We start from the raw sequence: 27,512 nt of genomic DNA, 5'->3' as shown, positions 1-27,512 counted from the left end.
ATATTCATGGTACCACACTGCCAGGACTCTCACCTCCTTCCTGTAGGCTGTCTTGTCGTTGTTGGTAGTAAGACTGTTGTGTCGTCAGAGAACTTGATGATTGAGTTGAAGACGTGCGTGGCCACACAGTCATGGGTGAACAGGGAGTACGGGAGGGGGCCCCGGTGTGGGACCCCTGTGTTGAGGATCAGTGTGGCAGGGGTGTTGTTGCCTAACTTCACCACCTGGGGTTGGCCCATCAGAAAGTCCAAGACCCAGTTGCATAGGAAGGGTTTCAGACCCAGGGCCCAAGGCTTGGTGATGAGCTTGGAGGGCACTATGGTGTTGAAGGGTGAGCTGTAGTTGATGAACAGCATTCTTACATTGGTAATCCTTCTTCCAGGTGGGATATTGCAGTGTGTAGTGCAATGGCGATTACGTAATCTGTTTAACTATTGGGCGGTATGGAAATTGTAGTAGGTTTAGGGTGTCGGGTAAGGTGGAGGTGATATTATCCTTAACTAGCCTATCAAAGCACTTTATGATGACATAAGTGACTTCTATGAGGCGATAGTCACTTAGCTCAGTTAACCTGGGTACAGGAACAATGGTGGACATTTTGAAGTAAGTGGGGACAACAGACTGGGGTAGGGAGAGATTGAACATGTCCGTAAACAATATAGCCAGCTTGTTGGCATATGCTCTAAGGGTGCGGCTTGGGATGCAGTCTTGCGAGGGGTTATTAACAAACTTAAATGTCTTACTCACGTCGGCCACGGCGATCAAGAGCACACAGTCCTCGTGAGCGGCGTGGGCCCATGTCGTCGGCTCAGTGTTCTCTGAATGTTCTCTTTTATTATGTAAGTACTCACATTGGTGCATGTGTGCTTTATCCAGCAGGAAGACTCAGGGTCAGGGTTAGGTCTGGGTGTGTCAGGGTTAGGATCAGGATCAGGTGTGTCTGGGCGTCAGGAGCAGCAGTACCTGGAGGAGGAGAGGACCAGGGTTCTGTCCAGGGTGGATAAGCTGAAACACAGAGTCACAGAGCTGGAGCAGCAGCTACAGGAGTCCAGACAGGAGGTAGGTTAACAAACAGCAACCCTTGTCCATTTCCCGTAAGCACTGCAATACTCTCCAGTTGTAAGTGCACTGTTAAAATAAAGTGATTTGTAAAACTTAAACTAGTGGCAGCTGAGCTGCCACCAACTTAATCAAAACTAAATCTTAACTTTGCGTGAGGTAGCCTTGAGGTTAGAGCGTTGTGAGTCGGTAACCAAAAGTTGGCTGATTCGAATTCCGGAGCTAACAAACATTTAAAAAAAATAATTTTGCTGTGCCCTTTGAGCAAGGCGCTTAACCTTAATTGCTACAGGGGTGCTATACAATGACGACCCTGACCGTGACCCCACTTTTTTATTACAAACTTTATATATATATATTTAACTTTATTTAATTAGGCAAGTCACTTGTGTGTAACAGGAAAAATAGAAGCACCCTCCAAATTATATTATTATAGGATAAACAGTAACTTCTACCTGATACAGCCAGCTAAGGATGGACTTTAGAGTCTGGTTCCTCTCCAGGTTTCTTGCCGCTGTGCTTCTACTTGCTCTTTGTGAGTCTAGGCCGAGTTACTGTAAACTAAGCACTGTTGTCTTGTTTGCCTGTCTGTCCCTCCTAGGCGGAGATGGAGAGGGCTCTGCTGCAGGGGGAGAGGCAGGCTGAGCAGGAGCAGGTCGAGGCAGAGACAGAGATCATCTCTCAGCTCCAGTCTAAACTCAGCCAGCTGGAAAGGACCACCCAGAGGGAGAAAGACAAGGTAGGACCGTCTAGTAACAGATTACACAGCTACCTACACGTGCACGCATGCAAGTGTGCACAGAATTTGTACTAGTAGTTGTACATCAAAGCTCTGTATCAATGATCAACCTTAATTTATATGGCCAATTGTGTTGAGTACTAATAGCTATACACTTTTCAGCTTATCTTTTTCCTTTTGACTCAAAAAGATGCTTGAAACCTTGCAACCTTAACCCCCGGCACCCTAATCCTCCTACCCCGTCACTCACCTACTGCCATTGACCTCTCTTTAAAGCTGCTTGGCTGCATGGCGTGGTTTTGAGCTGTGTGTTTTGTTTCTCCCTGGGACGATGTGTACGCTTGTGTGTGTACTGTGTGTGCGTGTGTGTGTACGGTGTGTATGTATGGTGTGTGTATGTGGTTTGTGTTCTAGGGGAGGGCTAATGTGTCTACTGAGCGGCAGCTGCTGGAGAGACTTCATGAGGGGTACAGTGAGCTGAAGAGCCAGGTTCATAACTGTCCTGAATCTCTGAGGGAACAGTTACAGGAGCAGCTACGGAGGGTCAGTGCTCTTCACACACCCTAGTCCACTAGAACTAGAACACTAGGAAATAGAACACTAGGAAATAGAACACTAGGAAATAGAACACTAGAACTTGAACACTAGAACTTGAACACTAGAAATAGATCACTAGAACTAGATCACTAGAACTGGAACACTGGAACTAGAACACTGGAACTAGAACACTGGAACTAGAACACTGGAACTAGAACACTGGAACTAGAACACTGGAACTAGAACACTGGAACTAGAACACTGGAACTAGAACACTGGAACTAGAACACTGGAACTAGAACACTAGAAATAGATCACTAGAATTAGAAGACTGGAACTAGAACACTGGAACTAGATCACTGGAACTAGAGCTAGAAACAATAGGAGCTAGAACACTAGGAACTAGAACACTAGGAACTTGAACAGTGGAACTTGAGCAGTGGAACTTGAACACTAGAAATTGAATACTAGAACTAGAACGCTAGAATTAGAAGACTAGGGGCTGTATTTTTGGCTGTTTCAAACGCACGTTAGTTTGCAATTTCGCATTTAAAAATTGGCGCACTGGCATTTTCCAGCACAATGCCAGGTTCTGCAATTTATCTGTCTAACATAAGCTCACTTGCATTGAGGTGGGAGGGGTGGCAATATTTGAGGTGTGTTCTTTGAGGTGTGTCCAAGCACAACAGAGTACATTTCATGCAGTGCTAATTGTAAGTTTTAAGACCCACAAAAAGCAGCTCTTAACGGTTACGCAGTGTATAATGGCATGGATTTTGAGAGCTGAAGCGCAGCCTATCCAACCATGACGCACAGTGCCCATGGAAGGAGAGATGTACCTTTTTGTGCCAGTGAATCTCGTACTTAGAAACATAAAACATTTTTTTTTTAGTTTCCCACCATTTTGTTTAATTTGATTAAAAACCAAGCCTACCCTTAATCAAGGCTGGTTTAGCAGCATCACATAGGTGCATATTTGTATCCTTGCCATTAGCCAAAATTAGCTTATGAATAAAGGGGTTGTAAATGGTTTACAGTTGTGGCCAAAAGTATGACACAAATAGAATGACACAAATATTAATTTCCACAACGTTTGCTGCTTCAGTGTATTTAGATATGTTTGTCAGATGTTACTATGGAGTACTGAAGTATAATTACAAGCATTTCATAAGTGTCAAAGGCTTTTATTGACAATTACATAAAGTTGATGCAAAGAGTCAATATTTGCAGTGTTGACCCTTCTTTTTCAAGAACTCTGCAATCTGCCCTGGTATGCTGTCAATTAACTTCTGGGCCACACCCTGACTGATGGCAGCCCATTCTTGCATAATCAATGTTTGGAGTTGGTCAGAATTTGTGGGTTTTTGTTTGCCCACCGCCTCTTGAGGATTGACCACAAGTTCTCAATGGGATTAAGGTCTGGGGAGTTTCCTGGCCATGGACCCAAAATATCGATGTTTTGTTCCCCAAGCCACTTAGTTATCACTTTTGCCTTATGGCAAGGTGCTCCATCATGCTGGAAAAAGCATTGTTCTTCACCAAACTGTTCCTGGATGGTTGGGAGAAGTTGCTCTCGAAGGATGTGTTGGTACCATTTTTTATTCATGCCTGTGTTCTTAGGCAAAATTGTGAGTGAGTCCACTCCCTTGGCTGAGAAGCAACCCCACACATGAATGGTCTCAGGATGCTTTACTGTTGGCATGATACAGGACTGATGGTAGCGCTCACCTTATCTTCTCCGGACAAGCTTTTTTCTGGATGCCCCAAACAATCGGAAAGGGGATTCATCAGAGAAAATGACTTTACCCCAGTCCTCAGCAGTCCAATCCCTGTACCTTTTGCAGAATATCAGTCTGTCCCTGATGTTTTTCCTGGAGAGAAGTGGCTTCTTTGCTGCCCTTCTTGACACCAGGCCATCCTCCAAAAGTCTTCACCTCACTGTGCATGCAGATGCACTCACACCTACCTGCTGCCATTCCTGAGCAAGCTCTGTACTGGTGGTGCCCCGATCCCGCAGCTGTATCAACTTTAGGAGACGGTTCTGGCGCTTGCTGGACTTTCTTGGGCGCCCTGAAGCCTTCTTTACAACAATTGAACCGCTCTCCTTGAAATTCTTGTTGATCCGATAAATGGTTGATTTAGGTGCAATCTTACTGGCAGCAATATCCTTGCCTGTGAAGCCTTTTATGTGCAAAGCAATGATGAACGGCACGTGTTTCCTTGCAGGTAACCATGGTTGACAGAGGAAGAATAATGATTCCAAGCACCACCCTACTTTTGAAGCTTCCAGTCTGTTATTCGAACTCAATCAGCATAACAGAGTGATCTCCAGCCTTGTCCTCGTCAACACTGTTGTGTCTTTGGCTATGCCAGATTAAGTGATATGACATGCTATTCTATAAAATAATTTCTCCGTAATTAATATTACCTGATTGAGCTAATCATGTAAATGTAATTAACTAGAGTCGGGGCACCACAAAATAACATTTATAGAGCTGTTATCTTCCGAATAAACTCTTAAAGACCTAGTAATATTTTACATCAATAGCAGTCAATATTAATCGTCATCTTAATTCAGTCTCATCTGAAAGTTGTAAATTCTTGGTTATCTGCACGAACCCTGGCTAACAAGTTGAATCAGCGATACAAAATAGGGATTAATTATTTATGTACTAAATACATAACTAATCACACATACACATTAAATCATAACTTGATTACAAATGACGTCATAAAGGAAAACGTCCCGAGCGGGCAGAACAGATATGACAGCTTGTTACACAAAAGAAAAGGGGCTGGGTTTGAGTGAAAGAGCAGGAAGACTGAGGGACACAGGGAGAAGCTGTGCTATCGTAAATACAGTATCTTATGCATTCTAAATTACCGCCCATTTGGAAAAGGAAAATGCAATAAATATTTACTCTGAGCTGCGCTTCGGTAGGTTGGTGGTAGATGGAAGGCCGTGTTGCCCAACCGAGTCCTTTGTCCTTTGAAGAATGTCTCTGCTGGTCAATTGGATACGTTGTAGTAACGTCGTTGTGTGGAAGACGGGATACTCTGTCTGTTCCTTCCTAACCCTCGTTTGCATCTGCTGTTGCTAACTCAACGGCTAGGAGGTATCCCTTCTGTAGTGAATAAGAGTTCAAAGTTCATACCATTTGCAACCAAAGCTCACGCTGATGTTGGCTTCGTTCTGTAGTTATTATCTGAACCATTCTGACATCGGACTGTCGTCCTCACATCCTTGGAACAGCAGGTTATATTGTCGTCAAGGCTTTATATATGAAGGGAGAGGAGGGCGTGTTTGAAAAGTTTTATAGCCCATGTCCCTTCACAGGGGCGGGCCACTGATTGAGCAGGGCCCTACCTTATGAAAACACAAATCTCACATTTTAGAAGCTAAAATCACAATTCATCCCATCACGGATAATTTCATATTCAAACGTTTAAATTGAACAACAATTCCATGTGAATCCGATAGCTCTGATGTGTAGACTTTTCACTGTATTCATTAATTACCACCGCATATGTTCAATTGGTCGGATTACCAGAATATAGTTCATTTCCCCCTACCTTCTGAATCTCTATGTTAACCAAGGGTTTTGCAAATGTAACATCAGTAGGGTAGAGAGGGGAAAAAGGGGTGAAGAGGTATTTATGACTGTCATAAACCTACCCCCAGGCCAACGTCATGACAACACTCACACCTGTGTTAACGAGCGAATCACTGACATGATGTCAGCTAGTCCTTTTATGGCAAGGCTGAAATGTAGAAATGTGGAAATGTTTTTTTTTTATTCAGTTCATTTGCATGACAAAGAGAGACTTTGCAATTAATTGCAATTCATCTGATCACTCTTCATAACATTCTGGAGTATATGTAAATTGCCATCATACAAAATGAGGCAGCAGACTTTGTGAAAATTAATATTTGTGTCATTCTCAAAACTTTTGGCCACGACTGTACTTAGAGTGCCTTGAAAAGTTTTTGTCCTCATTATTCACAATTCACATACCTGCATTTGCTTGTTCAAGTAGGCTATCCATCCCCATTTAGGGCAGCAGGTAGCCTAGCGGTTAGAGCATTGGGCCAGCAACAGAAAAGTCACTAGTTTGAATCCCAGAGCAGACATTGTGGAAAATTTGTCGCTGTGCCCGTGAGTAAGTCACTTAACCCTTATTGTTCTAGGACAGCCGTTGATAATGGCAGACTCTTGCCGTGACCCCATTCTCCGAGAGTATCTCAGGGAATGTTGGATACGCAAACAACATTTCCAACATACACATGCGTATACTTTACATGCACACTTGTACATGTGTGAAATAGCACAAATGTTAGCACACGCCAAATTAGTGTTTTCAAAGAGTGCCCCACGTCCGATTACCAAAGACACGCCCCTATTCAGTCATCCTATAATGTTATATCAACGACAGTTTTCTGTGACAATCTGCCTTGCATATCGGCAAGGATACAACTGACAGGAGCCTAGTATTTTGTGCGAATGAATGCATAAAGACATTAATCCTACGTGTGCACACAGTGCCATGTAACAAGAGAAGCAATTTATGATACCATGCTTCTGACCCTATCCTATTTAGAAATATTGTTGTTGGTTTTAAAAACAGATTGATTGTTTTTTGTTTAATTTCATTATTAACCTCTGCGAGTAAGGCAAGTTTCCTGAATTTCCGCCTGTCTGATGTGCCCAAAGTAAACTGCCTGTTAATCAAGCCCATAAGCTAGGATATGCATATAATTGGTAGAATTGGATAGCAAACACTCTGAAGTTTTTAAAACTGTTACAATAATGTCAGTGAGTATAACAATACTGATATAGCAGGCGAAATCCAGAGGAAAATTGATTCGGAATTGTTTGTTTTGGAGCTCACAATGACTTCCAATGCAATGCTATTGAAAGATTCTAATTTCCACCTCCCAGATTGCAGTTACTATGGCTTCCACTAGATGTCAACAGTCTTTATACAAGGTTTTAGGCTTGGTTTTTTTTAAATGAAGAAGTGTTTGTAGTTGTTCCAAGTTGAGCGCCAGGGCAAATGTAGTCTTTTGCGCGCGTAAACGTGGGTGCACTCTTCTGTTATTTTTCTTTGCTATTGAACATAGTAATCTCCGTCTGAAATATTATCGTTAATTTAGATATTAGACAACCTGAGGAATAATAAAAAAACATTGTTTGACTCGTTTGGACAAAAATTGCTGGTATCTCTTTGGAATCTTTTGTATGCATGTTGAAGGACTGGATTATTGAATTCAATGGCGCCAACTAAACAGCGTTTTTGGGATATAAAGAAGGACTTTATCGAACAAAACGACCATTCATTGTGTAGCTGGGACCCTTGGGATTGCAAACAGAGGAAAAGTAAGTAAGTCAAAGTAAGTGATTTATTTTATCGCTATTTTGTGATTTTGTGTCGCCTGTGCTGGTGTGAAAAGGATGTTGTTGTGGGGCGCTGTCCTCAGTCAATCGAATGCTAGGCTTTCGCCGTGAAGCCTTTTTGAAATCTGACAAAGCAGTTCGATTACCAAGATTCTAAGCTAAAGAATCATGTATAACACTTTTATTGTCATGAATGTTTAATATTACGATTTTGTATTTTGAATTTGGCACGCTCCGATTTCACCGGATGTTGTCGAACTTTATCCCGCTAGCGGGATCTCCGCTCTAAGAGGTTTTAACAGCCAAACTTATTAGAACGATTCACTGTCTATGGGTTTATGGCTGAAATACAATGCAATTTCATCTGCTATATGGTTCCATGATGGCTATAAAACACTATATTTGCCTTTCTCTTTATCCAGTTGCCTTGTCTGAATTATACACCCATGGGGAGCAGTTATGGTGTCTAACTGTATTTAGACATAGCCTATTTAAAACAAGTTATTGTTTTGTTTTTTTGAATTATACGTTGTCTTTTAGGCTTTATCAATAGCCTAGTGAATTTAATCTTGCTTATTGAGTATGTTTGGCATGTCAGACTGCAATGTACAGTAGACCTAGCCACTATAGCAGTGCAAATGTTATAATCTATGTTTAACAATGTATTTCCATATTGAAGCAATGCAATTAGAACAATGTGGACTGAAAACATGTTCAACATATTTTGCAAATATGGGCAGGCTATTTAACAAACTAGGCTATAATGGACTAACATTTTAATTGGAGTTGATGACAAAGCAATACATAAAATACAGTAGATACACAACTTGAAGCAGCTACTTATTTAGCCATGGAGCACGTTTTGATTGGCCGTTGAGGGGCCAAGCCTCAACTCACCCACAACTAGTTTATTCATCAAAACCCAGCCCTTTTGCGCCACTGCCAGCTACTACTCCCATAATTCCGGTTCTGAAGATATCAAAAATATTTCTGACAGCCCCCTGAACCTATAACACTACCTCCAGTGCTAAGATTTACCATTGTGATAGATTTGTTAAAATAGAGCCCTAGAACTTTAACACTAGAACTTGACCACTAGAATTAGAATACTAGAACTAGAAAACTGTAGAACACTAGAACTTGAATACTAGAACTAGCTGCCCCAAAACAGAACAGACTCCAGAGTCATAACAAACCATGGGCTACAATCAGACAGAAACACCTGAAGTACAGCAGATACAATCATAACACATCATACAGTCATACTGTCAGAACCCCTTACAAAACATCACCTATCCTCAACAAATAGAGCTGGGCCTTTCCACGAAATGAGTCCATTTTGGGTAGTGTAACTTCATGAAAAGAAGGCGTTTTAATTCACATAATTTTAACATTCTGTCAGAAAGGGCATGTGTTCAACTTAATAAAAAACTAGTTTTTGCGTTGACCCATTCAGTTTTCCACCAAAAAACACCAGAAAATGGCCAAAAAGAGCAGAACCAAAACCACTATGATTTTACTATTAGATTTTTTATGTTTCTTTAGATTTTTTTTAATGAAAATTTCACCATATTGAAACATTAAAATCAATTCACATAACATTTTTTTATACCTTAAAATGAATCAACTATCACATAAGTAAATCATATTCTCCAGAAATGACTTTGTCAAAGCTACAAAATAAGTAGGGCTTTACAATGATGATGAAAACTAAAGATTTTGAGGTTAAGTGTGTTAACAATTTCCTAGAAGTCACAGAGGGACATGCCAAAATGTTGAATCTTGGAATAATAATAATAATATATCCCATTTAGCAGACGCTTTTGTCCAAAGCGACTTACAAGTCGGCTGGGGCCACTACTTTTACATATGGGTGGCCCTAGCGGGAATCGAACCCACGACGCTTGGCGTTGCAAGCGCCATGCTCTACCGACTGAGCCACCAAGTTTATATAATTTTACATGTGGTCTATATTAAATGGCACTTCATTGAACATAACAGGCTTTTAAATGCAATATTGGTGCTCAATTGCTACTTACAATATCAAAGGGACCCAGAAAGTACCCAGCAACTGCTTAAATGTATTGCCTTGGAAAGAGCAAGCATATCAAAGCTGTGAATGAAAGTACATTTGGACACTGGACTTCATTCAGGACTTTGGAAGTTGTATCGCTTTGCATGTGCTTGTTGTATTTTAAAAAACTATTGTTGAAGTAGCCTAGAAGTAAACTGTGCCCTTTCTGCTATGTATGTTGCAATACCATATAAAAATGTACTTTACTAATGAAATAACTAGCTGCATGCTATAGGATTTTTTTTAAATTCGAGAACATGTTTTCATGCTGTTATTACTTCTGTTTGTCAGTGAATAAGACCTCCCCAATTTGAATTGGTGGGACCTGTCTGTGTGTCTGTCTTGCCTCTTGTCTGTCTGTCTGTCTGTTTGTGTCTGTGTCTCTGGCAAGATGCAAGATGGCACCGACAGACATCGCAACTCTTTTTGTTAGATACTGCGCTGTTGGAGCTAGGAACACAAGCATTTTGCTACACCCGCAATAACATCTGCTAAATATGTGTATGTGACAAATAACATTTGATTTGATCTGTCTGTTGGTCCATCTGTCTATCTGTAGGAGGCAGATGCGCTTGAGGTGGGGACCAAGCAGTTTGAGGACTTGGAGTTCCGTCAGCTGGAGAGAGAGAGTGGTCTGGAGGAAGAGAAGGAGACGCTCAGCAGACAGCTGCTCCTGGAAAGGGCCGAGTACCACCGCAGCGTGGCCAAGAGAAAGGTAGAACAGGACACACTGCTACACAGTAGTCTACACCATATTGGTCATGATGAACCCTTTTCACACTACTGAGCTGAGCTGAACTGTAATACGCTGGCCTGGTTAGTTGTTAGCCTCTACGGGATTGGTGTCCCTATACTGGGATAGTTGCGCTAATATGATTAGCATGACATTGTAAGTAACAACAAACTTTCCAGGACACAGACATGTCTTATATGGGCAGAGCGCTTAAATTCCTGTTAATCTAACGGCACTGTCCAATTTCAGTAGCTATTATAGTGAAAAAATACCATGCTATTGTTTGAAGAGAGTGCACAACAACAACAAACTTTTATCATGGCAACTGGCATGATACATTCACCTCTGAAGGTAAATAATGTACTTATATTCAGTAATCTTGCTCTGATTTGTCATCCTGAAGGTCCCAGAGATAAAATGTAGCATGTTTTTTTTATTTTTTATAAAATCCATTTTTATATTAAAATGTAGGAACTGGGTTCCACAGTTTGAACCCCTGCTTTCTCTGGCTCCACACCCACCCCGCCTGGCCATCTAGATGTGTGAAAGTTAGTGTTTAAGCTAATGATCCAGCATGTATGACATTCCTGGGAGTGTGTAAACTTAAATAGTCTATTACCATAGCATACCATATCCTTTTTGTATGTTCTCTATAGTTATGTACTGGAAAATGTATCAATTGACCAATTTGGCACATTGGGCAGACATAATATTGTCCAGTATTGCAATGCTTCACTGGATCAATCTGAAACTGCACATTTCTCTTGCATTTCAAAGATGATGGAACAAAAAATATATAGAAAATGCATGTTTTTTTGTTTGTATTTTCTTTTACTAGATTAATGTGTTCTATTCTCCTACATTCATTTCACATTTCCACAAACTTCAAAGTGTTTCCTTTCAAATGGTACCAAGAATATGCATATCCTTTGCTTCAGGTCCTGAGCTACAGGCAGTTAGATTTGGGTGTCATTTTAGGCAATTTGTTTTTAAAAAGGGTACTATTCTTAAGAGGTTTTTAAGCATCCACCACAGTTGCTAATACCGTATTGAAAAGGACAATGAGAAAATAAAATATCAAAACTAGTTCAGTATGGTTCAGGTTGGGACAATAGTGTGAGAGCGATAATAGTCATACCATCATGGAAAAAGTATGGAATGAAAGAATCCTTTGAGCTTGCATAGTAGGACGGGATGTAAAGCGAAGTGCACCTTGTTCTTTAGGAGAAGATGGCTGCTCTGGAGGTGCAGGCCAACCAGTTAGGGGTGCAGGCAGCTCAGGACTGTGAGAGGATGGCTAAAGACAGGACCCTGGCCCTACAGCTGCTTCATAAAGAGAAGGACAGGCTGTCCACTCTGGAGAAGAGATACCACACTCTGACAGGAGGACGGAGCTTCCCCAAGCCCTGCAGCACCATGAAAGAGGTGAGAAGGAGGAACGTATTTCAATTATTTAATTATTTGTTTCTTAGGCTTAAAAATCTAGATACTTTTTTGTTTGTTTTTTGTTTTAGAATCATTTGAAAGGGGGAGGTGCCTTACAAGCCTCAGTTTTTTTTTTTACCTCTTCGGCACATGCTCTTTTTGTTTGCCTTTAAAGCTCTCTTTATATTGATTTACATTTTCTTGTGTGCAAATATATAAACACATAAATAAATAGTCCACTCAGCAGCAACTGTCACTGTTTCCTAGAGAGTCATGGGATCTATAAAAAACAACCCACAAGCCTGACAACTAACAAGTGAGGCCGCAGTACCTCAGAGATGATGAGGACTCTTGTTAGTGTAAATTGCTGACATCAATAAGCTGGCCTCTCTTACTGAGAGGAGATCAGCTATGTTTGTCAAGCTGGACTCTAGTCTAAATTATATAGGTGAAGGCTTTTCTACTGCTGTGTTGCTGTAATGAATAGAGGATAGTCATTAGGGTTAGTATGTGTTGTTTACAGTGTATTTACAATAGTAGGGTAACAGGTTAAACCATAGGCTTTTGAGTACACGTTTGACTGAAAACTTTTACTGAAAACAGGAAGTACCAGTGCTGCATATCAGCGAACCTGACCTGGTACAGGGGGAGGGTGTCCCTCCTCCACATCCTCCCTGCCCTCCTCCTGCCTCCTTCTCTCCTTCCTCCTCATACACCCCCTCCCCTGACCTCTGCCCCACCAGGCCACAGGAGGTAAACACACTGACGCATGTGGACTGACTAAACTACCCATAATGCAGCCTGATTACACTACCCACAATCCCCCTTCCTTTGGGGATGTATCCTACCTGGCTTGCTCTGCATTTGTCTTGCTTCCACTAATAGAAATGGACATGAGAGGAATATTTCACCTTTATTTAACAAGGCAAGTCAATTAAGAACAAATTCTTATTTTCAATGACGGCCTAGGAACAGTGGGTTAACTGCCTTGTTCAGGGGCAGAACGACAGATTTTTACCTTGTCAGCTTGGGGATTTGATCTTGCAACCTTTCGGTTACTAGTCCAACGCTCTAACTACTAGGCTACCTGCCGCCACAATATGTGTTTTTGAGAAGCTTGAAAAATAATCCCTTGTTTGTATTAGTCTGTAGGTGTGTCTTATGACAAGGTGGCCTGTGCCTGAATGTTTCTGCATCTACATTTGTATCGTTTGTGTTGGGGTTGTCTCAATTTGTGACTTTGGATCCAGTATGTTTGAACCAAGTGTCTGTTTGTTTTTTGTGGCTTGGCTGGCTTACCTTTACCCTTTGTGATGAGTACCTGTACTGTAGTTTGAGGTGAATTATTTTTTTGTGTGAAAATGATCAAATACAAAATTAATTTTAGGAACTCGTACATGTGTGTGGGAATCTCTGAATCTGTGTGTGTGTGTGTGTGTGTGTGTGTGTGTGTGTGTGTTTGTTTAACTATCCTTGTGGGTACCAGAAGTCCTCACAAGGATAGTAAAACAAGGGATATTCGGGGTGGACATTTTGCCAGTCCCACAAGGAAAAATGCAATTTTAGGCTTAGGGGTTGGGGTTACAATTAGGGTTAGGGTTAGAATTGAGGTTAGGGTTAGGGGTTAGAGTTTGGGTTATGGTTAGGTTAAAGGTTAAGGTTAGATTCAGGGTTATGGGTTAGGGAAATAGAGGGGAATCAATTATTTGGTCCCCACAAGGATAGCAATAGAAAAGTGTGTTTGTGTGTGTGTGTGGGGGGTGGGGGGGAGTACAAACATGTATGCATTCCCTACTGTTAGTAGCTCTGGGTAAAAGCGTCTGCTAACTAACTAAAATGTAAAAATAATAATAATTATGGGAATGTAAGGGTATTTTGTCTTTAGGTATACAATATATCCCTTATTTTAACTTGTGTGTGCTTGTGTTGTGGGTGTTGGTGTTGATGCAGGAGTACCTCAGGCTCGCTGATGTCTATAAGATGTATGGGAGCGGTGGTCCTCTCCCAACCTACTCTACCTCCCCTGCTCCTCACTGCCTCTCTCTCGCTGTTGCTGCAGCAGCTCTGCCCGGCGAGGTAGAATATACCACCTACTTTCTATTATTCCCTCTGTTTCTGTTGGCTTTCTTGGACATATACCCTTGGTTAACATTCCTACCTCTCTCTGCTCTCTCCCAATATCTACAACCTTTGCCTTGTGTGTGTGTTTGTGTCTGTGCGCATTTGTGTGTTGATTATCTTTGTAAAGGAATACGTCACAGTTAGTCAGTTAAGCCAGATGTTGGGGGTGCAGAAACTTGGCCCCTCCCCCACACTTTCTATCCAGTCATTCCAGCTTGCGCTCACTGATGCTGCCTTCTCCTGCCACACAACTCCATGTGACACCTCCCCCACTATCTCAGTTGAGGTGTGTACCTCCCTCCTGGCTTTTAAACCCCTCTTACCTTTCAGACTGTCACACGTAGACCACATTTAAATGGTTTATGGAGATATGGAATAAAATGTATTGTGGATGAAGTTATCTTGGGATTCGGTATAGATAAACTGAGCTTTCTCCTTTTTCATATAGTGTGGTTAGAATTTAGTTTTTGGTGAATGGACCAACCTTTCTGCGCATAGAATGTTCTGAAATTACTTTACTTTATTCACTATGTTATGGATGGTTTCTATTACTGTCTTGGTAAAAGAAAGTATTCGCCATCAGCTTTAAATGACTCATATCAAGGAATTTCCGTTCTATTACTTCTTATTTCTCCTGCCTCCTACCTCTTTTATGCTTCTCATCCTGTCTCTGTTGCTCTTCTTCTTTGCTCTCCTCTGCCTGAACTCTCTGCACCACCACCCCCCTCAGAGCCAGCCTGAGTGGATTAGACCTCACAACCCGGCCCTTAACTTAGAGCGCTGGTACCAGGACATAATGTCAGCAGGGGAGCCCCACCACCAGTCATGCCCTCCCCCTCTCCCTGCTAAGTCTCACTCCTCACGCAGACCTAGCCAGGTAAACCTCTCGCCTCTCTTTGCTTTAATCTACTACGCTATTTGTTCTATTCTTTATTTCATTTCCTGATATTATGTTTGGCATTTTGATCAGGGTTGGGTTGCTGGCCAGTGTTGGTGATTGTTGACATCAGTCATCTTGGTCTCCGGTTGTGTCATGGAGACCTCTTCTGGTCACCTGTCTGACTGACTTGTTTGACTCCTCTGGTCTTGTCTTCAGGTGTACCGGTCAAAACCAGATGGTGATGTAGGTCAGACAGCATCACGCTCTAGTAGTGTCAATGGTACTGCCAGCCCTCCACAGTCCAATGGGGTTACACTGGGCCGAAGCACACCCATCAAGGTAAGGGACTCTCTTATACATCCTCTACCCATAGATCATGGTGGTAGGAACTATTTTATTCTACTCTATGCTCTTCCCTTCTCTTTTATTATATTCTATTCCATATTATATTCTGATATTCTCTATTATATTCTACATGTATATGTAATACCTCTTCATAACTCCCAACTCTCTCTGTCCCCTCCCAGGGTCTGCAGCTGGTGTCTAGGGAGCTGTCGGCATCAGGCCCTCCAGACATGGTGATGGACACCAGGAGACAGCTGTCACTGCAGAGCAAAGGTAACAGAGCCCCTCCCTTTCCCCTGTCTGGTTCCATCTAAACTCAGCAAAAAAATAAACATCTCTTTTTCAGGACCTGTCTTTCAAAGATAATTTGTAAAATCTAAATAACTTCAAAGATCTTTATTGTAAAGGGTTTAAACACTGTTTCCCATGCTTGTTCAATGAACCATAAACAATTAATGTACATGCACCTGTGGAACGGTCGTTAAGACACTAACAGCTTACAGACGGTAGGCAATTAAGGTCACAGTTGTGAAAACTTAGGACACTAAAGAGGTCTTTCTACTGACTCTGAAAAACACCAAAAGAAAGATGCCCAGGGTTCCTGCTCATTTGCGTGAACGTGCCTTAGGCATGCTGCAAGGAGACATGAGGACTGCAGATGTGGCCAGGCTAATAAATTGCAATGTCCATACTGTGAGATGCCTAAGACAGTGCTACAGGGAGACAGGACGGACAGCTGATCGTCCTCGCAGTGGCAGACCACGTGTAACAATACCTGCACAAGATCGGTACGTCTGAACATCACATCTGCGGGACAGGTACAGGATGGCAACAACAACTGCCGAGTTACATCAGGAACGCACAATCCCTCCATCAGTGCTCAGACTGTCCGCAATAGGTTGAGAGAGGCTGGACTGAGGGCTGTAGGCCTGTTGTAAAGGCAGGTCCTCACCAGACATCACCGGCAGCAATGTTGCCTATGGGCACAACCCCACCGTTGCTGGACCAGACAGGACTGGCAAAAAGTGCTCTTCACTGACGAGTCACGGTTTTGTCTCACCAGGGGTGATGGTTGGAATCCCGTTTATCGTGAAAGGAATGAGCTACACCAAGGCCTGTACTCTGGAGCGGGATCGATTTGGAGGTGGAGGGTCCGTCATGGTCTGGAGCGGTGTGTCACAGCATCATCGGACTGAGCTTGTTGTCATTTACAGGCAATCTCAATGTTGTGCGTTACAGGGAAGACATCCTTCTCCCTCATGTGGTACTCTTCCTGCAGGCTCATCCTGACATGACCCTCCAGCATGACAATGCCACCAGCCATACTGCTCGTTCTGTGCATGATTTCCTGCAAGACAGGAATGTCAGTGTTCAGCCATGACCAGCGAAGAGCCCGGATCTCAATCCCATTGAGCACGTCTGGGACCTGTTAGATCGGAGGTTGAGGGCGAGGGCCATTCCCCCTAGAAATGTCCTGGAACTTGCAGGTGCCTTGGTGGAAAAGTGGGGTAACATCCCACAGCAAGAATTGGAGGAGGAGACGCACTGCAGTACTTAATGCAGCTGGTGGCCACACCAGATACTGACTGTTACTTTTGATTTTGACCGCCCTTTGTACAGGGACACATTATTAAATTTCTGTCAGTCACATGTCTGTGGAACTTATTCAGTTTATGTCTCAGTTTTTGAATCTTGTTATGTTCATGCAAATATTTACACATGTTACGTTTGCTGAAAATAAACACAGTTGACAGTGAGAGGACGTTTCTTTTTTTGTTGAGTTTACTAGTACACATCACTGCTTCTCCCACTTCTACAGTATAATGCCCTCATAGCCAAAAGACCATGGACGTTACCGTACCTCTGAGACTAGAACCAAAACTATGATGTTGTTGGAGAAAAGATCAACTGTAGGGGGAAACTGTTGGGAAATGTTTGATGAATTGCATGAATACAGCAGGATTCATTTGTAAGAGACCTGGGTCTTAAATAAAGTTTAAGTAAAATAAATGCAAAACCAGATAAAATGCCTCATATAGTAGAATGCTGCACTTAAAAGGGTGCCGTTGTTCTTCACTTACATTGTTCTTACATTGTGGTTTCACAGAGTCCCTCCCACCTAACTCTGAACCTTCCCCAGTTGTAGACAGTCCAACAGGTAGTGGGTATTTTCTTCCTCGTGGCCCCTATGCTCTAGAAAAAATGTATGTTTTTTTGTATTCGAGCCTATAACACAGAATTCAGACCAGCTATGACTATGATGCAAAAATATAGCCCTCCAAAATGTCTGGATCAATGATATGGCATCAACCGAGCCATACAGTGCATTCAGAAAGTATTCAGACCACTTTACTTTTTCCACATTTTGTTACGTTACAGACTTATTATAAAATCTATTAAATACATTTTTTACCTCATTAATCTACACACAATACCACATAACGACAAAGTGAAAACAGGATTTTAGAAATTCTTGCAAATGTAATAACAATAAAAAACAGAAATACCTTATTTACACCCTTTGCTATAAGACTCAAAATTGAGCTCAGGTGCATCCTGTTTCCACTGATCATCCTTGCGATGTTTCTACAACTGGATTGGAGTCCACCTGTGGTCAATTCAATTGATTGGAGATGATTTGGAAAGGCACACATCTGTCTCCATAAGGTCCCACAGTTGACAGTGCATGTCAGGACAAAAACCAAGCCATGAGGTCGAAGGAATTGTCTGTAGAGTTCCCGAGACAGGATTGTACATCCAGGCACAGGTCTGGGGACGGGTACCAAAACATTTCTGCAGCATTGAAGGTCCCCAAGAATAGAGTGGCCTTCATCATTCTAAAATTGAAGAAGTTTGGAACCACCAATACTCTTCCTAGAGCTGGCCGACCGGCCAAACTGAACAATCGGGGAGAAGACCCTTGGTCAGGGAGGTGATCAAGAACCTGATGATCACTCTGACAGAGCTCCAGAGTTCCTCTGTGGAGATGATTGTCCTTCTGGAAGGTTCTCCCATCTCTGCAGCACTCCATCAATCAGGCCTTTATGGTAGAGTGGCCAGACGAAAGCCACTCCTCAGTAAAAGGCACATTTTGCTTTGCCATTATGTGGTATTGTGTGTCTCAATTGATGAGGAAAAACAACAATTTAATACATTTTAGAATAAGGCTATAACGTAACAAAATGTAGAAAAAGTCAAGGGGTCTGAATACATTCCGAATGCACTGTATATCATTGAGCGTTAGCGTTCTAGCTAAATGCTGCATCCAATGCAGAATGATATAGATGTAAATATTTCCTCTGCTAAATATCTGTCTGGGTAATTCATGCTTTCTCAGCTGATGCTGCTGTTAGTATGTCCTTTACAGATAGTTGTTTCAGAGTTGCCCAGATGTTTGGCATGTGTAGGTGCTCTTGACAATGTTCCAGACCTTAGTTAAAATAAAGCAAAGTAATAGCTTAATGCACTGTTGCAAATCTGAAAAAGAAGCAGATTATTTATTGTACTCCATCTGATTCAACACAATACACATCAGTTACCACAGCAAGTGAAATCACTGCAACACTTAACAAAGAGCTGCAGTCAGTTTCAGAATGGGTGGCTAGAAATAAGTTAGTCTTAAATATAAAAAAAAAACTGAAAATCATAGTATTTGGGACAAATCATTCACTAAACCCTAAACCTCAACTAAAACTTGTAATTAATAATGTGGAAATTTTGCAAGTTGAGTGTAACCCTGGATTGTACATTGTCATGGTCAAAACATATTGAGGCAACTGTAGCTAAGATGTGGAGAAGTTTGTCCATAATAAAGGACTGCTCTGCCTTCTTAACAATGCTATCAACAAGGCAGGTCCTACACGCCGTAGTTTTGTCGCACCTGGACTACTGTCCAGTCATGTGGTCAGGTGCCACAAAGAGGGATTTAGGAAAATAACAATTGTCAATCTCTCCTGGCTCAAAGTAGAGGAGAGATTGACTTCATCACTACTTGTATCTGTGAGAAGTATTGACATGTTGAATGCACCAAGCTGTCTGTTTAAACCACTAGCACACAGCTCAGACACCCATGCATACCCCACAAGAAATGCCACCAAAGGTCTATTCACAGTCCCCAAGTCCAGAACAGACTATGGGAGGTGCACAGTACTACATAGAGCCAAGACTACATGGAACTCTATTCCACATCAGGTAATTGATGTAAGCAGTAGAATAAGATTTTTTTTTAAACAAGTAAAAATATACCTTATGAAATAACGGGGACTGTGAAGAGACAGTCACAGACACACGCAAGCACACACGATAACATATGCATTATACAAACACGTCCACATGGATTTTGTGTTGTAGATTTGTGGTAATCGAGTAGTGGTCTGAGGGCACACACTTAATGTGTCGTGAAATGTAATGTTTTTAATATTATATATTATTAAATGTTTTATTCTTTTATATACACTACCGTTCAAAAGTTTGTGTTCACTTAGAAATGTCCTTGTTTTTGAAAGAAGAGCAAATTTTAGTCCATTAAAATAACATCAAATTGATCAGAAATACAGTGTAGACATTGTTAATGTTGTAAATAACTACTGTAGCTGGAAACGGCTGATTTGTTATGGAATATCTACATAGGCGTACAGAGGCCCATTATCAGCATCCATCACTCCTATGTTACAATGGCATGTTGTGTTAGCTAATCCAAGTTTATTATTTTAAAAGGGTAATTGATCATTAGAAAACCCTTTTGGAATTATGTTAGCAGAGCTGAAAACTATTGTTCTGATTAAAGAAGCAATAAAACTGTCCTTCTTTAGACTAGTTGAGTATCTGGAGCATCAGCATTTGTGGGTTCGATTACAGGCTCAAAATGGCCAGAAATAAATAACCTTTTTCTGAAACTCATCAGTTTATTCTTGTTCTGAGAAATGAATGCTATTCCATGTGACAACTGCCAAGAAACTAAAGTTCTCGTACAATGCTGTGTACTATTCCCTTCACAGAACAGCGCAAACTCTCTCAAATCAGAATAGAAAGAGGAGTGGGAGGCCCCGGTGCACAACTGAGCAAGAGGACAAGTACATTATAGTGTCTAGTTTGAGAAACAGACACCTCACAAGTCCTCAACTGACAGCTTCATTAAATAGTTCCCGCAAAACAACAGTCTCAACGTCAACAGTGAAGAGGCGACTCTAGGATGCTGGCCTTCTAGGCAGAGTTGCAAGGCCAATAAAAAGAAAATATTAAGATGGGCAAAAGAACACAAACACTGGACAGAGGAACTCTGCCTTGAAGGCCAGCATCCTAGAGTAGCCTCTTCACTGTTGACATTTTTACAAATATCCTGGCCTCTGTCAGGTCTAAACAATGGCCTGCTATGACATCTCAGTACCACTGGGTGGTGCTTGCGCTGCAGACATTAGATAACCATTTCACTGTCCTGTTTTCACCTCCTCCCACAGGCCCTTCTCCCATGGTCCACCACTCCATCCTACACCACCAGACACCCCCCTCAGGGGACCCGCAGTACGACACCCTCAGCCTGGAGAGCTCTGACAGCGTCGAGACCTCCGTCTCCACCGGCAACAACTCTGCCTGTTCTCCAGAAAGGTGAGAGACGAGAAGGGGAGAGACGGGGATACCACGGCAACTCAGTCTGTTTCCATGGGAACACTCAAATCTGCCCTCTCTGTGTCCCTGATGATGAGGGGTCACTGTGTTCACTTTTGTTCCCCTGACAACATGTTTTGTTACATGTCTGTTCCCTTGACAACAAGTTTCACTCCAGCTTGTTGCTATGCCAACCCACTCAAGCAGTAGGCAAGGAGAACCTCACCTGTTTGAGTTGTTTATGGAGTTCCCCCGGGGAAGATACTACAGTAGAAACTGTTTCATATATAACTGAGGCAGATATAATAGCAGTTCCATAGTGTTGTACAAAAGCTTCTTGAATGTTATCCACAGAGGAGTGCTACTCTGGTAACTGGTTCTGCTTTGGAGCTTTGTTGTTTGTAGAATGTTGGATTTGGAGTCATGTTTTTATTTACTTCTCATTCCCAGTGCAGTACTGTAGTAAACATCTAATTTGAGATTCACCCCCCCCCCCCCCCTGTGTAGTAGTAACATAACATCTCTCTTTCTCCATGTAGTGGCAGTGGGCTTGAGGCCCTGAGGATCGAGGAGATGGAGAAGATGTTGAAGGAGGCTCAGCAGGAGAAAGCCAGGCTGGTGGAGAGCAGAGTGTGTACAAACAACATGTCTCCCACCAACACCAATGGAGCATATAACCTACAGATAATTATGGCAAATGGAGATTCCTTCTACTACAGTGCAACTGAATTTTAGTTGTCTCAACACCCTTATTCTCTTCTATGTGTCTCACTCTCAATCATTAACCCTTATTTCCCCTGACCCTACCATTCACCTTGTTATTGTTTACGTCCTGCACTCTACTAACATGTCTATACTTCTTGTCTCTCTCATCTCTATTACTCCACTCTCCCTTCCTCCATTCTTCTCTCCATCTGTTCTCTTCTCTTTTCCTCCCGCCCGTCCCCAGGAGAGGGAGGTGCAGGCGCGGAGGCAGATGTTGGAGGAGGAGCGGAGGAGGCGCGAGGAGGCCGAGAGGAGGTTGCAGGACGAGACGACCCACAGGCAGAGATTGGTGGAGGAGGAGGTGAAGATGAGAGAGAAGCACTTCTCTCAGGTTAGTGTAACAACGCAGCAGGAGAGGAGGACAGGATGGAGGGGAGGGAGGATTGAGAAAGAGGGGGGTGGAGAGAAGGAAAGACAAGAAATGGGGAGTGAGGGTGGGAAGATCAAACGGTGAGTGAAGAGAGAAAACAAAAAGAGAGGGAGGGGAATGGAGAGTTTGAAGGAAGAAGAGAGAGAAAAAGACAGAGGGAGAGAAGGGAGAGAGTGGGTTCATGCTAAAGTTTTTATTTTTTTATTTTACCTATATTTAACCAGGCAAGTCAATTAAGAACAAATTCTTATTTTCAATGACGGCCTAGGAACAGTGGGTTAACTGCCTGTTCAGGGGCAGAACGACAGATTTGTACCTTGTCAGCTCGGGGATTTGAACTTGCAACCTTTCGGTTACTAGTCCAACGCTCTAACCACTAGGCTACACTGCCGCCCCAGTATGATATATATCACGAGTGCTTTTAGTTGATTGGGTTTAATTGTCTATATTTTCTGCCATGAACAGTGAAACTAAACAAACATCCTCTGGGATGATGAAGGTGCACCTGGTGTGCCTAGTTAAGTAATACTTATATTATCATACATATTAAGTCTCCCCACTACACTGCTGCCTCAGCTTGTGCAGTATATGGATGGAACTTTCATTCACACGGGGATAGACATAAAAATAGAATTACTAAAAGGGACATAGCCGAGCCTCAGACCACTACAGTTGAAATAGAATACTCATGGGCACACTCAACATGGCCGTCGGTCCACCCATCACAAACCATTTATTTGAACGGGATATCCATACTAGTCATTCTAATTTCATGGTGAAGCCTCTTTGTGGGGTGTGTGTTAGTGTGTCTGGGGGGGTTTGGATTAAGGAAACATGTAAGTGTCTCTATGATAATAAAGTAATGTTCTTCACCTCCCTGTCTGTCCTCTTCCCAGGCCCGCCCCATGACCCGCTACCTACCCATCAGGAAGGAGGAGTTTGACTTGCGTTCGCACGTGGAGTCATCGGGTCACAACGTAGACACCTGTCCCTACGTCATCCTCTCAGAGAAGATGTGCAAGGGACACCTGGTCAAGATGGGTGGCAAGATCAAGTCGTGGAAGAAACGCTGGTTTGTCTTCGACCGCCTCAAGAGGAACTTCTCCTACTATGCTGGTGAGGAAGGAAGTCATTCCTTAATTAGTAATCACAACATTTATTTCTATGAACCACATAGGAAAGAGGATATGGCACCCTATTCCCTATGGTATGGTTTGCCCACTTCTGCCCTATTCTCCGAATCTCCACTCCTCTCTCTCTTTCTCCCTCTCTCTGATCACTTCCGCCTAGCCTTTTCACCCCCTCACTCCTGACGATGATGATGGTGATGAAATAAGCTGCAATACTTTCTGGTGCTGTGCGTTTCTAAGGGAGGCAAAGAGGCTAGGCTAGCTCCTGGCTGGCTTGGTCGTGACTAACAGAACCAAACTCACAACATCTTCAAAAACATTTATCTCATTACGAAGCAGATTTGGCTAATCAAAAAAGGCAAGATGGTGAAAGAGAAAGTGGGACGGGTTTCAAAGGATTTGGTTTTTAATTGTTGTCAGCTATTGGTCTGCTTTCTTTGTTTTCCATGTACACTAAAGTGCCTCGCTGGCTGAATATGGATAAATATATATATATATATTTACACACACACACACACACACACACACACACACACACACACACACACACACACACACACACACACACACACACACACACACACACACACACACACACACACACACACACACACACACAGTCCCAGTCAAAAGTTTGGACACACCTACTAATTCAAGGGTTTTTCTTTATTTTTACTATTTTCTACATTGTAGAATAATAGTGAAGGCATCAAAACTATTAATTAACACACATGGAATCATGTATTAACCCAAAAAGTTTTAAACAAATATATACAGTTTATATTTGAGATTCTTCGAAGTAGCCACCCTTTACATTGAAGACAGCTTTGCACACTTTTAGAATTATCTCAATCAGCTACATGAGGTGTGCATTGTTAAAAGTTAATTTGTGGAATTTCTTTACTTCTTAATGCATTTGAGCCAATCAGGTGTGTTGTGACAAGGTAGGGGTGGTACACAGAAGATAGCCCTTTTTGGTAAAAGACCATATTGCCCTTTTTGGTAAAATGTCCATATTGTGGCAAGAACAGCTAAAATAAGCAAACAGTCCATCATTACTTTAAGACATGAAGGTCAGTTAATCCTGACATTTTCAAGAACTTTGAAAGTTTCTTCAAGTGCAGTTGCAAAAACCATCAAGCACTATGAAGAAACTGTCTCTCATGAGGACTGCCACAAGAAAGGAAGACCCAGTTACCTCTGCTGCAGAGGATAAGTTCATTAGAGTTACCAGCCTCAGAAATTGCAGTCCAAATAAATGCTTCACAGAGTTCAAGTAACAGACACATTTCAACATCAACTGTTCAGAGGAGACTGTGTGAATCAGGTCTTCATGGTCGACTTGCTGCAAAGTAACAACTACTAAAGGGCACCAATAAGAAAAGGAGACTTGCTTGGACCAAGAAACACGAGCAATGGACATTAGACCAGTGGAAATCTGTCCTTTTGGTTTAATTTGAGTCCAAATTTGAGATTTTCGGTTCCAACCGCTGTGTCTTTGTGAGAGGCAGAGTAGGTGAATGGATGATCTCCGCATGTGTGATTCCAACCGGGAAGCATGGAGGAGGAGGTGTGATGGTGTGGGTTGCTTTGCTGGTGACACTGTCAGTGATTTATTTAGAATTCAAGGCACACTTAGCCAGCATGGCTACCACAGCATTTTGCAGCTATATGCCATCCCATCTTGTTTGCACTTAGTGGGACTATCATTTGTTTTTCAACAGGACAATGACCCCACACACATCCAGGTTGTGTAAGGGCTATTTAACCAAGAAGGAGAGTGATGGAGGGCTGCATCAAATGACCTGGCCTCCACAATCACCCGGCCTCAACCCAATTGAGATGGTTTGGGATGAGTTGGACCGCAGAGTGAAGGAAACACAGCCAACAAGTGCTCAGCATATGTGGGTACCCCTTCAAGACTGTTGGAAAAGTATTCCAGGTGAAGCTGGTTGAGAGAATGCCAAGAGTGTACAAAGCGGTCATCAAGGCAAAGGGCGGCTACTCTGATTATATGAAATTATATTTTGATTTGTTTAACTTCTTGACGCTACCCATCCCTTAAGCAGTACAATTGTCATCAGCAACTGCTGTCAAATAATATTAGACAAAAAATATAATATACAGTCAAATAATATTAGAAAAAATATTGATATTCATGAAATCACAAGTGCAATATTGCAAAACACAGCTTAGCCTTTTGTTAATCCACCTGTCGTCTCAGATTTTGAAATTATGCTTTACAGCGAAAGCAATCCGAGCGTTTGTGTAAGTTTATCGATCGCATGACAAAACATTAAATACACTTAGCATCAGGTAGCCTGGTCACGAAAATCAGAAAAGCAATCAAATTAATCGTTTACCTTTGATGATCTTCGGATGTTTTCACTCACGAGACTCCCAGTTACACAACAAATGTTCATTTTGTTCCATAGAGATTATTTTCACACCCAAAATACCTCCATTTGTTTGTCGCGTTATGTTCAGAAATCCACAGGAAAGAGCGGTCATGACAACGCAGACGAAAATTCCAAATAATATTCGTAATGTCCACAGAAACATGTCAAACTTTTTTTATAATCAATCCTCAGGTTGTTTTTAAAATATATAATTGATAATATATCAACCGCAATGGTCTTGTTCAGTAGGAGAGGGAAAGGAAATGGCTGTCCGAACTCTGTTGCGCGAGCAAAACTCATGTGACCACCTGACACAATGTTATCTTTCTGGCTCATTTTTCAAAATAAAAGCCTGAAACTATGTCTGAAGACTGTTGACACCTTGAGCAAGCGATAGGAAAAGGAATCTGGTTGATATCCCTTTAAATGGAGCAATGGGGGCTATGGAATATGGAGTTTTCAAAATAGAAGCCACTTCCTGGTTTGATTTTTCTCAGGGTTTCGCCTGCAATATCAGTTCTGTTAGACTCACAGACAATATTTTGACAGTTTTGGAAACTTTAGAGTGCTTTCTATCCTAATCTGTCAAATCCATGCATATTCTAGCATCTGGTCCTGAGAAATAGGCCATTTACTTTGGGAACGTTATTTTTCCAAACATAAAAATAGCTTCAAGAGGTTAACACTTTTTTGGTTACTACATGATTCGATATATATATGTTATTTCATAGTTTTGATGTCTTCACTATTATTCTACAATGTAGAAAATAGTCAAAATAAAGAGTAAGTGTGTGTAAACTTTTGACTGGTACTGTATATAAAAATCCTTATTTTGCCACACAGGAGGGAGAATTAATTATTAACTCCAATATCAGTTTGGCTCTATTAAACTCAGTTATCTTAATTAAGGGCATTTTTAGACAGTTCCACATCCATCCTAAGACTTATTTTAAGTATATTTGCAGTTTATATTTTGGACTGCACTTGACCATTGAGTATGTAGGAAAATCAAGAACAGAACATTTAGAAATTGTTGTTGAATTCCAATTCAATACAGTACAATGAAAAATAGGGTAGATTCACAAAGTAGCCGGCTACAATATCTTCATTTCACGATTTCTTATGTTTGTTTTTGCCTTGAAGCAGCAAGAAAGCTTGACACAATTAAATTCAGTGTTATTTTGTCTGAGTTCATACTGAAACCGAAAGGCCTGTTATTGCATCAGTATAAGACTATGAAATACTGTGATTCTCCCTTCTCTCCTCTGAGACAACTTAAAACACTGTTTTTTTCTCTTATTCTCTCAGATAAGCATGAGTCCAAGCTGAAAGGACTGATCTACTTTCAGGCTATAGAGGAAGTGTACTACGATCACCTGCGCAGTGCCACTAAGGTACAGAACCCTTCACTCTATCCGCTACAGCTCAATACTCAATACATTGTCATTACATTCTTCAGTCATCTTTCTGAGATAGTTCTGAATTTATTTTGAATGTATGATCACTTTTTTACTAGTTAATGTACAGATTTTGTTTTGTTTTATTGCAATATTAATATTTGGTTTGAAATTGATTATAAATACTTTAAAGGTAATTAACAAGAATGTGGATTTTTTGCAAAGAATGCTCTTACTACATTTACATTTACATTTACGTCATTTAGCAGACGCTCTTATCCAGAGCGACTTACTAGATGTTATTTACTGGAGATATATGTGAATTTTCAAATCACAGAAGAGTGTGTGTAAGAGCTCTCGACAAAGAGAGAGCTGCAGTAATTAACTTATTTGTCAACAAAATGTATTAATATTCAAAGACAAGTTACCAATTATATTCTTAGTAATTTTGTGATAATTAACACACTGTCAAATAAAGTTGAATTGATGGTGCAATTTATTTTTACAGAGTGACTGTGAGTGTTCACAATATACTCTT

General features: G+C 41.6%; 1 protein-coding gene across 12 annotated transcripts in view; it reads left to right on the top strand.

Moving 5' to 3' along the window:
- Window positions 1-27,512, top strand: part of phldb1a (pleckstrin homology-like domain, family B, member 1a) — an 80,779-nt gene that overhangs the window by 50,835 nt on the left and 2,432 nt on the right. For 3 of the 12 annotated variants that reach the window (XM_064980749.1, XM_064980747.1, XM_064980755.1), the window contains 15 exons: window positions 877-1,059; window positions 1,661-1,798; window positions 2,213-2,341; window positions 10,365-10,520; window positions 11,763-11,963; window positions 13,914-14,039; window positions 14,212-14,370; window positions 14,815-14,961; window positions 15,181-15,303; window positions 15,492-15,582; window positions 20,766-20,913; window positions 21,453-21,606; window positions 21,863-22,009; window positions 22,945-23,164; window positions 26,886-26,971. In XM_064980749.1, the coding sequence (XP_064836821.1) occupies window positions 877-1,059; window positions 1,661-1,798; window positions 2,213-2,341; window positions 10,365-10,520; window positions 11,763-11,963; window positions 13,914-14,039; window positions 14,212-14,370; window positions 14,815-14,961; window positions 15,181-15,303; window positions 15,492-15,582; window positions 20,766-20,913; window positions 21,453-21,606; window positions 21,863-22,009; window positions 22,945-23,164; window positions 26,886-26,971 (2,208 nt within the window). The remainder of the gene's footprint in view (window positions 1-876; window positions 1,060-1,660; window positions 1,799-2,212; window positions 2,342-10,364; window positions 10,521-11,762; window positions 11,964-13,913; window positions 14,040-14,211; window positions 14,371-14,814; window positions 14,962-15,180; window positions 15,304-15,491; window positions 15,583-20,765; window positions 20,914-21,452; window positions 21,607-21,862; window positions 22,010-22,944; window positions 23,165-26,885; window positions 26,972-27,512) is intronic. The other 9 variants (XM_064980748.1, XM_064980750.1, XM_064980758.1 and 6 more) reach the window with 9 other exon arrangements.

The sequence above is a fragment of the Oncorhynchus masou genome, chromosome 12 (genome assembly GCF_036934945.1).
Source record: "Oncorhynchus masou masou isolate Uvic2021 chromosome 12, UVic_Omas_1.1, whole genome shotgun sequence".
Classification (NCBI taxonomy): Eukaryota; Metazoa; Chordata; class Actinopteri; order Salmoniformes; family Salmonidae; genus Oncorhynchus; species Oncorhynchus masou.
The sequence above is the reverse complement of the archived record's forward strand: the minus strand, read 5'-3'. Positions and strand labels throughout refer to the sequence as shown.